Here is a 12,504-nt window from a genome sequence, read left to right as displayed (position 1 = left end):
ATTAATGAGATTTAGGTTAACCTATAACTTCAGGATGACGACTACGTTGAATTATATATATTTATTTTCAACAATAAATAGATATTTTTCAAAATCCAAAATTTTTGTCATTTGGTAGATAATAAAATTTGATTAAACATTTTAATTATTTTATATTGAAATTCTGATTAAGATAAATAATAATAATATACAGACGGTTAATATACCAAAATTCAAGACAGCACTCCTTTAAAAAATTAGAAAACATAATATTATATAGAAAGATTCATATTTTATTTAATAAGATATAAATTATGGATAACTATAACACAAAATTCAAAATCATAACCGAAAATTATATAACCTATGTAGACATTTAAATAGAATTTATATTTTCAAGAACATCAAATTCAAATTTGAATTAGTTTCACATTTAATTATGCATTTTTTTTATTTATTTGAAATATTTAATCCATAGGTGAATATATTAATAAAATAATAATAATAAATATTTTATTTTATATCAACTTTCTGACGAAAACTTTAATATATATATATATATATATATATAAATATATATATATATATATATTAAGGAAAAAAGATATAATATAACAAGGAAAAAGAGAAATATTATTTATAATTTTTAAAAATGTTAATCATAATCAATTTTCGTCAGAAAGTTGATATAATATAACAAGGAAAAAGAGAAGTATTATTTATACTTCAAAAAATGTTAATCGGACTCAATTTTGATATTTTATTTTACAAATTGACAGCATCATCCTTTCATATTCTTTAGTGAGATTTCAAATCATTTCAATATTTAAATACATTCTCATTTAATCTCATATTTCGAAAAATATGTACCTAATATAAAATAACTTCCAAATAGAGGAGGGTACAGAGTGAACTTTTTACCCGTTAAATAAATGACTAATCGAGTACAAAGATTTTCGGGTATGAAGATGTAGTCAGGTCTTAAAAATCATAATCATATCCGAGCCGAATACTTGATTGAATTAATACATATGATTTTTGGCTATGTTGTGAATTCTAATATGTTTTTCTTGAATTATATTAGTTGAATGAATGTAAAAAATGATTAGTGTAGAGTTGATGTTATTTTTGTTGAATAGTGATGTTAGGATAAATTGTTTCTAATATTTTTTTCTTTGCTATAATGTTTAATTTACTAATTTTGTATATATTTTCTTTATCGTTCTTGACCATTTAATAAATATTACATCTTGTTAAAAATAATTCAAATTTGAGAAAATACGATTATATACTACTCTTTAGATTTTATCTGTAAATAAAATTGAGGTTTTGCTAAGAGATTCATGTATTATTAAATAGTAAAGAAAAGATATTTTCCTAAATTTCATGATTTTATTCAATTCTTCCACTCATACACCCCCAAAATGATTATTTTCTTTATATATATATATATATATATATATATATATATATATATATATAAGTAAGTTAAATAAACATTGCAATTTACATATATGATTTAAGAATATGTTCAGAAATTGTTTCGAATCTTATAATAAATTTGCAATGAAACTGAAATGTATTGATGCTTTCTGGGCGTAAGTAAAGTTAAGAGTTGTATTATGTTTTGTGTCTACTAACTTCAATTTTTTGCAGTAACTTAATTATATATTTTTTAAAATATTTATTTTCAACCAAACAAGTCAATTTACAAAAATAAACTATTGACATTACTAAAATATCACACATTCGATATCATAATCTTTAAATTAGACTCTTTTAGAAAGAAAATATTAAAACGACACAAGCACACACACAAATAAAAATAGGTCAAATGTAATCCTAAAAATTTTAAACTTTTTTATAACATTATATTTACGTCCGAAAATGGAAACATAAAGACAGAGACTTCCGTAGCTTTTTAGTATTTTGATTTTTGACAATGACAATGTAAGTGTAATACACACGTGCCGGTCACGTGACACCCGAGCTTAATTCAACATAAGTCTCCCTCCTGGACCGACCTTAACTCCACTGTTTAACTTGATCCCAGACCCAGACCCAGACCCAGACCCAGACCCAGTAATAAGTTCCTCAAACCTCCCATTGCCCCTCTCTCTAGAAATGGCCTAGCTCCGCGCGCGCATACACACCCCCCCTCTCTCTCAAAATCCCATTTTCTTCCACCATGAACTCACCATTTTCATCGCCGCCGCCGCCTTCACTCGCCGTCGTCTACGACGGCTCAGCCACTCCGGACACTGTTATCACACAAATACCGAATCGACAAGACGTATTAAACAGGGACGCGTCGCCATCTTCATCCTACGGCCCTTCATCATCATCAATGGTGATAGTTATTATAATCATCGCCTTCGCCATTATCGTTTCCGCTTCCATTTACGCCCTCCTCCGCTTGCTCTCCAAGCGCTTCCACCGCTCGTCCCGAACATTTTCGGCCCCGGACGATGTCGTTCTTCGGCATGATGCATCTGTCCAGATTTCCGGCCGTCAATGCCACGTGGAGGGGAATGGTTTGCTCGATTCCATGCCGCTGTTCACCTTCCGCTCAGTCACTGGCAGTACACTCACCGGAGGCGATTGCGCTGTCTGTTTATCGAAGTTTGAGCCGCATGATCAACTGCGGTTGCTGCCGCTCTGCTGCCACGCGTTTCATGCCGATTGCATTGACACGTGGATCGTCTCCAATCAAACGTGCCCACTCTGTAGGTCCACCGTGCTCCCCTCCGACGCTGATGTGCTGGATAAAATCGCTTCCTCCGAAAATCGCGACATGGACAGCTTCAGGAATGCGAGCGGAAACGGTGACAATTTCCGGATTGAGATCGGGAGCATCAGCCGCCGTCGCGGAGCTGCGGAAAGCGGCGATGGAGCGCAGCGGTCATACTCGTTAGGTTCCTTCGAGTATATCGTTGAAGACGGATTCGCGATCTCCATGGGGTCCACCACTCATCGTAGAGGGATTTCTGACTGTACATCGGTCGAAAACGAAGCTCCTATTGGAATCCCGGTGACAGAGTCACCGAGGAACGCTTTGGCCGGAGAGGTCGCCGGCGGTGGAAGGAACTGGCTGAGACAGTACGTTGACAGACTTGCTTCGGTTTCGATTTCCTCTCGTGCAATGTCGTTCAGGAGCTCCGGAAGATTATTCTCCGGCAGCAGCCGTCGCAGCGAGACCGTAATCGCGGCCGATGAACTGGAAGCGAACCGTGCCGGAGAAGAAATCAGTGAACTATTTAGGTGGATTTCCGGGGTTTAATCTGTAAATTCTTCCAACCTACAAGGATGATCTGGTAATTCCACAACATTGTTTTCACTTTCTTTTACGGCAGACACTCCATATTTTAACATACCTTCTCTCTTTTTGTCGGTGGATTTTTAGCAAAATCTGGGGTGCAAGTGTAAAGATTTTTTCACAATAAAAAGGAAAAAATACATTATTTTCATTTCTTATTTCCGAAATAGAGTAATCAGCGAAAGAATCGCAGTGATTAAAGGATTATAAAATTTAATTGATCATCGATCAAAAGCTACGTTGGTTGGATTTTTGTCAACGTGATTTTGTTGGAAAGTAGAATCAAGTAGTTTTGGAAGAGTGCAAGAGACTTCATCGTCTGTTCATTTCGGTGTAATTGATGATGCAAGAAACTATCAAATAATATAGTTAAACTTTATCTCCGATTATCATGAAACTCGAGTCAAACACGACATCAAGAGTTAAAGAACGTGTGTGATAATTTGTGGGTAAATAACAATCAAGAGTCAAACACGACATCAAGAGTTAAATGAACAATGTTTTCAGTACTATTAATAGATATGTATAAATACAGTGTTTACATGTAATACGCCACGGGCAAGAAAATAACTTCACTTGACTTCTAATTAATTAGTCCCCGGCTATATTTAATAATTTCAACATTCCAACAGCAACCAATTAGCTTCTGCTTTCGTGTCACATTCTTGTTCGTTAATTACTTACATAAGTGCAATTTAAAATACGATAACAACTCATCAATAATAATAATAATAATAATAATGTATTCAAAACCCTATAAACTTGGATTCAAACCTTATAAGAGGACCGGCTGGACCTGTAAGAAAGAAGGTCATTTCAGGAGAAATTGCCCTCAAAGAAAGACAAATCAAAGGACTGATCTAAGTCCAGGAACCGAAGAAGTAAATGTACTCCAAGGATATCAAGATGCTGAGTAACTAACCATATCGACTGATGACCCTAAAGAACAATGGATCATGGACTCAGGGTGTACCTACCACATGTCTCCAAGAAGAGAATGGTTCTTTGACTTCGAGGAACTAGATTCTGGTCAAGTGCGAATGGGAAACAATCAATCATGCAAGGTTCATGGTGTTGGCTCAATGAAGCTTAAAATGTGGGATGGATCAGTGAAAGTAATCACTGAAGTTCGATTCATCCCCGACCTAAAGAGGAACCTAATCTCTTTAGGCACACTGGATCAAAAGGGCCTCAGTTACAAGGCTCAAGATGGTGTATTGACAGTTGCGAAAGGATCCCTGGTAATCATGAAAGGAATCTTGAAACTAGGATTGTATGTGTTGCAAGGTAACACCATTACTTCAGAAACAAATGTCATAGCACCTGCCAAGGATTTAACAGCCTTGTGGCACAAAAGACTCGGGCATATGAGTCTGAAAGGACTTCATGAACTGAGCCAGCAAGGTTTTCTGAATCCAAGACAGATCAGCAACTTGGAATTTTGTGAGAGCTGCGCGTTAGGAAAGGCTCATAGGCTGAAATTTAACACAGCAACTCACAATACGAAATCAACTCTTGACTACATACACTCTGATCTATGTGGCTCATCTAAGGTACCACCCTCACTCTCTGATTCTCAATATTTTATCTCTTTAATTGATGATTATTCTAGAAAGGTGTGGATTTATTTTTTGAAAACAAAGGCAAAAGCGTTTGATAAATTTGTTGAATGGAAAACCTTGATTGAAAATCAAACAGGAAGTAAAATAAAGAGATTAAGAACAGATAATGGATTAGAATTCTGTAATCAGCAATTTGATAACTTGTGTGCAAAATATGGAATTGCTAGACATCGAACATGCACATAAACGCCACAACAAAATGGTGTTGCAGAACGCATGAATAGAACAATCATGGACAAAGTAAGATGCATGTTAAATGAGAGTGGTTTACCAAATAATTTTTGGGCAGAAGCTGCCTCAACAGCTTGCTACCTAATAAATAGGTCTCCATCTTCTGCCATAGAGTTCCTTGTTCCCGAGATGAAATGGTCTACTGTAAAACCTGAGTATGAACACATTAGAACCTTTGGCTGCGTAGTATATGTTCATGTTAACCAAGGTAAACTAAATCCAAGAGCTAAAAAGAGAATCTTCCTTGGATATCCTAGTGGTGTTAAAGGTTACAAAGTATGGTTATTGGATGAACATAAATGTGTAATCAGTAGAGATGTAATCTTTAATGAAAATGAGTTTTATAAAACTAACATGTCCACTCCAGAAAAATGCCAGCTCTAAACAAGCTGAACAAGGTTTACAAAACCAGGTGAACTCTCAAAATTTGGATGGAAACTCTCAAGCAGAACTTGCAGGTAGTCGAGATTCTGAAGGAAGTATTGATTCTCGGCCTAAAAACATCCATGACATATTTCAAAACCAAGCTCAACCAGATCCTCACACCAATGATCAAGAAGTTCAGGGTGATGAAGAAGCTCAGAGTGATGGTGATAATACTCAAGGACTTGATGGCTATGTTCTGTCCAGAGATCGAATTAGAAGACAGATAAGAGTGCCTCCAAGGTTTGTAAATGCAGATTTCATTGCATTTGCTTTGAACGTGGCGGATTTACTTGAACTTGAGGAACCAACAAGCTATAATGAAGCAAAATTAAGCAAGGACTGGCCTAAGTGGAAGAAAGCCATGAATGAGGAAATCGAGTCATTGGATAAAAACTGCACCTGGATCCTTGTTGATAGGCCAATAAGAAAAAAGGTCATTGGTTGTTAGTGGGTATTCAAAAGAAAACCCGGGATTCCAGGAGTAGAAGCGGCTAGATTTAAGGCCAGATTAGTGGCAAAAGGATTCTCCCAAGTTGAAGGCGTGGACTATCATGAAATTTTTTCTCCTGTAGTGAAACACATCTCAATCAGAATACTACTGTCAATCACTGCTACGTTTGACATGGAATTAGAACAATTGGATGTCAAGACCGCCTTCTTACATGGTAAGTTAGATGAGGAGATACTAATGTCACAACCCGAGGGCTTTGTACAACAAGCTGAGGCTGGGAAAGTTTGCCTGTTACAAAAATCACTTTACGGACTCAAACAATCTCCTCGGCAGTGGTATAGACGGTTCGATGATTTTATACAAAGCCAAGGTTTTAAGAGATCAAAATATGATAGCTGTGTTTACTACTCCAGATTTCAGGATAAGTCATACATATATCTACTAATTTATGTAGATGATATGCTTATTGCCTGCAAGGATTTGAAGCAAATACAGAGATTGAAGTATCTACTCAATTCTGAATTCGAGATGAAGGATCTCGGGCCAGCCAAGCGCATTTTAGGTATGGATATTATCAGGGACATGCCTCAAAGAACTCTGTACCTATCTCAAGAAGGATATATCAACAAGTAATTGGATATCTTCGGTATGAAAGACGCTAAGAGTGTTAACACCCCTATTGGTGCACACTTCAAGCTAAAAGCTGTCAAGGAGGAAGACACTGAATTAGAATATTCCTACATGAAAGATGTACCATACTCAAATGCTGTGGGAAGCATTATGTTCTCTATGGTATCTACCAGACCAGATATCGCATATGGATTGGGTTTGATTAGCAGGTTTATGAGCAAGCCTAGTAGGGAACATTGGCAGGCGGTGAAGTGGTTGCTAAGATATTTAAAGGAAACCAAGAAGTTGAAACTGGTTTACTCTAGATCTCAACAATCAACTTGTGAAGTCATAGGATATTGTGACTCCGACTATGCTGCTGATCTTGATAAAAGAAGGTCCTTGTCCGGGTATGTTTTTACGGTTGGAGGAAATGTTGTAAGCTGGAAATCAAGCCTACAGCATGTGATAGCCTTGTCAACAACCGAAGCAGAATATATCTCTCTTACAGAAGCAGTAAAGGAAGCCTTGTGGATTAAAGGTTTTGTTAATGAATTAGGATATGAACAAAACTCTGCTAAGGTCTTCTGTGATTCACGAAGTGCGATCCATCTCTCTAAGAATACCGTATTTCATGAAAGAACGAAGCATATCGATGTTAGATTACACTTTGTGAGGGAAATCATAACAAGGGATCTAGTCAGTATCAAGAAGATCAACACAAAGATTAACCCTGCCGATATGTTAACAAAAGTCATTCCAGTTAACAAGCTCAAGGATGCACTGGGCTTGCTTAACATGAGGGAGTAACTGGTATCTGTTAGGACTCGGATCTGGGAACACCGTTTGAGAACAACTGAAATGAGCAAATAGGTGGAGAATTGTGAAGATTATTTTGACTCATTTTTTATCCAAGGGCTTTAGATGCACAAGGATGTCAAGTACTCATCCAACGGCTGAGACTAAGTCGTGGAAGTCAATGGATTAAATGGAAAAGTGATGGTTAAAAGGAGTTAAGTAACTGACTTAACGGACTAAGCTTCTTCTTCGTCTCTCCCATCGAATTCTCTCTGAACACAGTGAAAAATCCACTCTGATTCTTCTTCTCTCCTTAGAACAATTCTTGAGTCCAGAATTGTTGTGATTCGGGGAAACCGAGCACTATACAAGCTTGGGTCTTGAATATAGCTTGTATTGAGAACTCGGTTGTAGCGTGGTGTTGTGAATAGTTAAGAAAATTGTAATCGTATCAAACCTGTTCATTATAGTGAATTCTTTTGGGGTGTTCCCAGAACCTTGGATGTAGGATTGATCTCAATCCGAACCAAGTAAATGCGTGTCATTCTTTTGCTTTAATTTCTTTCTTTGTTTGTGCTTGAGGTTTACGTTTTTAGACTCAACATTTATTAATGTTATTTACTTGCAATTCACGCGTGATCATGCCTTTATTGCTCCACAATTTGTATGCCATGGAGCTCCCTTATAAGCTGCATGTCAAAGCTAAAAATCAAGTTCGCCCACCTAAACTTTTGACACACACATATGTGTACGAGGTTAAATGCTTGTCCATCCCTTGTGGTCATGTTTAGAAAAAGTAAATAATTGTACGGCTCTCAAAACAGCTTATACTTGTTGCATCGCCTCATCCCATTCGTCCCATCACATAAAATAAATGGTTGGGTAATCAGTGGCGGAGCCAGGATTCGAAATCTACCGGGGCTAAATTTTTTTAAACAAGAAACAAAATAATCCATAACAATTTAAATCATAACTATGATACCTGTTCATCGTAGTCTCAAACAGTTTCTCATTAACAAGATCTTCAATATTTTGGTTATTGAACTCGTAAGATTCAGAAACTGACAAAACATTGACAATGTAATATTATATCTCCATCATCCTGCAAGAAAAATTAATGAAGATCAAATAAAATGAATATCTCTAAAATCATTCATTTAATGTTAGATGATTAAATTAAATATTTTTAAACTAAAATATACAAAGATAATCTGTATAGACATAAACTTACTATTGAAGCTGTGATCTACGATTATTCGAAGTATAATATTCATCAATTATAGAATCTGAGTCTATATTTGAAGCAAACTCTCTCTCAATGTAGATAATCATAGAATCTGCCAGAAAATTATCTCCCATTTTACTACGAAGAACTGTTTTAACATGCTTCATAGCCGAAAATGCACGCTCCGTAGTAGCCGTGGAAACAGGCAAAGTTAAAACTAGACGGATCAACTTGTCAATCAAATCATAATTTTGCAACTTTTTTGTTTCAAATAACCCTCGGCACAATTCAGAGATAGTGGACATTTTCTGAAAATCTTCATGACAAACTACATCGAGCTCAAAATGTTGTAGCTGACACCTCAAATGATGCATTTCTTGTTCAGTGAAGTCCTCGGGATAATACTTCTCAGCGAGAGTACAAATCTTGTCAATGTTGAACCATTTAAAATTATCTTTTGGATCCAAAGCAGAGCTGAAAATTAGAAGTTCAACTGTCTCATCACTGAATCTAGAGTTTAACTCTTCCAACTGAAAATCTATTGCAACATTAAATATATCATAATGAAAGTAATGTTCAACTGTGATGATATCCTTTTTCTTGCATGAACGAGTAGAATGCTTATAATGAGAACTCATCTCTGGTATATCGACATCCAATCTTGTGCAAAATGATTTTACATATGAAAGAAGAATATCAAAACCATCATTTCTCAATCTCAGGAAAAGTTCTTTAGTCGTAGAGACCAAATCCATTGCACTTATGATATCAAGAGATTTTTGTTGCAAGGCATGACAAAGCAAATGTGTGATCCCCATAATTTTATGCATCAAATGCAAAATAAAAATGAAATCAAAAGACTTCATCACTATTAATGAACCACCAGCTTCCCCGCGCATTGAAGTAGAGGTGCCATCAATGATAATGTTTTCGAGCACATTAATAGTTGCATCATACATATCTATCAAGCTGCAAATAGAATCAAAATGGGAGCTCCAACGAGTAGTACCTGCTCGATGCAAAGTACCAATCTGATTAGCTCCTCGCCCAGTCTCGCGTTCACCGGCAACAACAGAACGTGCAATTTCATTAACTTGATAAGATTGTAACTCAGCAGTGCGCTTGGAAGAAGATGTAACAAGATTGACAATAGTAGTCAGATTTGAAAATAAAAGCCATATAGAGATCTCTTTTTGAGCTGCTGCAACTAATGCTAGTTGGAGTCGATGGGCAAAACAATGTACATAATATGCAGAGGGGCAATCTTTAAGAAATAAAGCTTGCAATCCATTAAAAGCACCACTCATGTTACTAGCACCATCATACCCTTGACCTCGCATATTATGAATTTCTAGATTATATCTAGCGAGGACATCACATATTTCTTTCTTGAGTGTGGTAGCTGTGGTGTCATGAACATGCACAATTTGAAAAAAACGCTCCCGCAGAAAACCATGGGCATCAACAAATCTCAAAATTATAGCCATCTGTTCTTTGTTAGATACATCTTTCGCTTCATCCACCAAAATACAAAACTTAAAATCTCCAATTTCATCACGAATTTTATTTCTGACTCTATTACCAATAATATGCAAGATTTCTTTTTGAACTTCTGGTGAGGTATATCTTGCATTTCCCGGAGCCTTGTCTAAGATAACATCTTCAATACTAGCATTCCATTTCCCCAATAGTTTTAACATCTCAATGAAATTACCACGATTTTGGGAATATGAAGATTCATCATGACCTCTCAATCCACATCCTTGCAAACTAAGCCAATGGACACACTCAATCGTTGTTGCAAGCCTTAACCGATTTTTTTGAATATGTTCAGAAGTTTCTCGATTCATAACTACATCTATATGTCTAGTGACATTCATCAAATCAACAACATATTTTGAAGATTTATTGTGTGTCGAGTTAGAACTTCCCATGTGAGACAAAAAAGCACACTTTGCTCTATCATTAACGCGTTTCCAACTTTTGAACCCTTCAATTGTAAATGTAGATTGTTGTGCTTCACTTAATTCAAAAAGATAGCACGGAAAACAAAATACTGCATCCTTCGAAGGAGAGTACTCTAACCATGGAAACTTTTTAAACCATGTATATTGAAATCGACGATGCTGCTTTCCTGATTCAGACCGTGGGTATTCCGACAATTTAGGTTGATATGGCCCCATTTTGATATAAGCTCGTCTAATTTCATCACGATGATTAACCGGATGTTGCAACATCGGAATATGCAATCCAGGATCCCGTTCAAGGGAAGTTTCATCAAACACAACTCTTTTAGATTTAGAAGGAGGTTCGGGCTCCTCAATATGAATGGATGCATGAGTCTCGATCCTCTCAGATGATGAAGGATTATCAATTGTTGGCTGAAAGAATGATAAAATTTTTTTTTCCTCTTTCTCTCTTGATTTGACATTAAAATAACCTAATATAAATAAAATTATTAAATTTAAATTAGAACCAATAATATAGAGTACATAGATAAATTTAATGTTAATAACATGACAATACTCGATAAACAAAGAATATATGATCTTAATATATCTCTATATTGATTTCAAAAAATATATCTCATGCTTTCACAGAATAATTGAGCACTCAATATTCCTAGAATAACTCTTAGCAAGCAGGATGAAAACGCAGGATGAAGATGCAGTCGGTGCCTATTATTGACACCCAATTTACAGCTTGACACCCAATTCACCAGTCCACAAAACTCAATCATATTATTTATTACATTTATATCATGTTGCAATGATCTCATATCAAGAATTCTACTGTACTCTAAATTGATTGAATATCGTACCCTACAGCACCTTTTTTCATCCTATAAATTTATCCCTTCCCACAAGTCTCTCTTGCCTTCAATCACCAACTTTTCTCCCCTTTAAATCTCCCACAGTCTCACTTTCAAAGCATTTACCGATAAAAAAAACCATTACATAAATGCAACAGGGGCCATTGTCTCACAAATTAAATTTTTTTTAACAGCAATTCCAGCCAGAAGAACAAATAAACACCAAAAGAAAAAAATTTCCTCCGCCGTTGCCTAGATTCATTCAACAGTCAGAAGAACAAATAAACACCAAAAATCAAATGCACAACTGAAACCCAAACAAACCTTTTTTAACAGTAGAGGAGATGAGCGACACGATGGGTTGAGAGTTGAGAGGAGGGTTTGTTTCTCAGCTTCTCTAAACGTCTTGAATTTTTTTCTCTTTTGACAATATAAAAAATAATTGGACTTTGGAACATGGGCTTATGTAATTTGGACCTGGGCTTGACAAAAAAATTTTGGGCCACCGGGCTGTAACCTTAGCTGGACAAAAATACTACATACCAAAAAAAAATTTTTTTTTGGGCCACCCGGGCTACAGCCCAGGTGGCCACAAGTCTCCCTCCGCCCCTAGTTGGGTTGACAATATTTTCACCCACCAAAATAAAGGTCGTCTCGTCCAATTCAACGTAAAATTGACTAAGTCCGTCACATAAAACAGGCGGGTTAAATTAGTATTATGTTCCGCGCCCTGTTGATCTGATTTGACATTATCATTAATTTACATGGAACATGTTTAATTAGCTTATGAAAGTTTTTTCATATATCATCTATACTATTTTATTAAGTTTGAGACATTTAGATTAACTAATTTCGATGTCATGATCTGTTTTAATAATTATATATATTAATAAAATGTAAAATTTTAATGTAAGTTATATGCAGTTAATCAGATAGAGTTATTGTTTCTTGGAGTTTAGACTATAAGTTCAATTTTCACTTAGGTTATTTTTTTCTTCTTTTATTTTTCGATTTATTTTTTAATTTATATATCAA

At 35.7% G+C, this 12,504-nt stretch overlaps 4 protein-coding genes across 5 annotated transcripts; 3 read left to right on the top strand and 1 right to left on the bottom strand.

The window, feature by feature from the left end:
* The first annotated feature begins 2,057 nt into the window (after nucleotides 1-2,057).
* Nucleotides 2,058-3,598, top strand: LOC140821916 (E3 ubiquitin-protein ligase ATL4-like). Its single transcript, XM_073182597.1, has one exon. The coding sequence runs from the start codon at nucleotides 2,168-2,170 to the stop codon at nucleotides 3,257-3,259; it is 1,092 nt and encodes a 363-aa protein (XP_073038698.1). The 5' UTR covers nucleotides 2,058-2,167; the 3' UTR covers nucleotides 3,260-3,598.
* Nucleotides 3,599-5,148: 1,550 nt separating this feature from the next.
* Nucleotides 5,149-6,022, top strand: LOC140822223 (uncharacterized). Its single transcript, XM_073182966.1, has 2 exons — nucleotides 5,149-5,424; nucleotides 5,516-6,022. Exons 1-2 carry the CDS (start codon nucleotides 5,149-5,151, stop codon nucleotides 6,020-6,022), a joined length of 783 nt encoding a protein of 260 aa, XP_073039067.1.
* Nucleotides 6,023-6,673: 651 nt separating this feature from the next.
* LOC140822222 (secreted RxLR effector protein 161-like) lies at nucleotides 6,674-7,444 on the top strand. The gene has a single exon (XM_073182965.1). It carries the CDS (start codon nucleotides 6,674-6,676, stop codon nucleotides 7,442-7,444), a length of 771 nt encoding a protein of 256 aa, XP_073039066.1.
* Nucleotides 7,445-8,325: 881 nt separating this feature from the next.
* Nucleotides 8,326-12,079, bottom strand: LOC140822261 (uncharacterized). Of its 2 annotated transcripts, none has more exons than XM_073183007.1 (2): nucleotides 8,664-12,079; nucleotides 8,326-8,534 (listed from the first exon to the last, which is right to left on the bottom strand). In XM_073183007.1, coding segments are annotated over exons 1-2 (2,232 nt in total). In that variant the 5' UTR covers nucleotides 10,895-12,079; the 3' UTR covers nucleotides 8,326-8,533. The 2 variants fall into 2 exon arrangements, with proteins under 2 accessions (XP_073039108.1, XP_073039109.1); XM_073183008.1 differs by having other exon boundaries at nucleotides 9,667-12,079.
* Nucleotides 12,080-12,504: the final 425 nt, after the last annotated feature.

This window comes from Primulina eburnea, unplaced genomic scaffold, assembly GCF_022965805.1.
Source record: "Primulina eburnea isolate SZY01 unplaced genomic scaffold, ASM2296580v1 ctg739_ERROPOS11973397, whole genome shotgun sequence".
NCBI classification, from domain to species: domain Eukaryota; kingdom Viridiplantae; phylum Streptophyta; class Magnoliopsida; order Lamiales; family Gesneriaceae; genus Primulina; species Primulina eburnea.
The sequence above is the reverse complement of the archived record's forward strand: the minus strand, read 5'-3'. Positions and strand labels throughout refer to the sequence as shown.

Coding starts and splice junctions, on each gene's coding strand:
- LOC140821916 (XM_073182597.1), top strand. CDS start 2,168: ATGAACTCACCATTTTCATCGCCGCCGCCGCCTTCACTCGCCGTCGTC.
- LOC140822223 (XM_073182966.1), top strand. CDS start 5,149: ATGGACAAAGTAAGATGCATGTTAAATGAGAGTGGTTTACCAAATAAT. Junction 5,425..5,515: donor GTGGTGTTAAAGGTTACAAA/GTATGGTTATTG, acceptor TGTCCACTCCAG/AAAAATGCCAGCTCTAAACA.
- LOC140822222 (XM_073182965.1), top strand. CDS start 6,674: ATGAAAGACGCTAAGAGTGTTAACACCCCTATTGGTGCACACTTCAAG.
- LOC140822261 (XM_073183007.1), bottom strand. CDS start 10,894: ATGTTGCAACATCCGGTTAATCATCGTGATGAAATTAGACGAGCTTAT.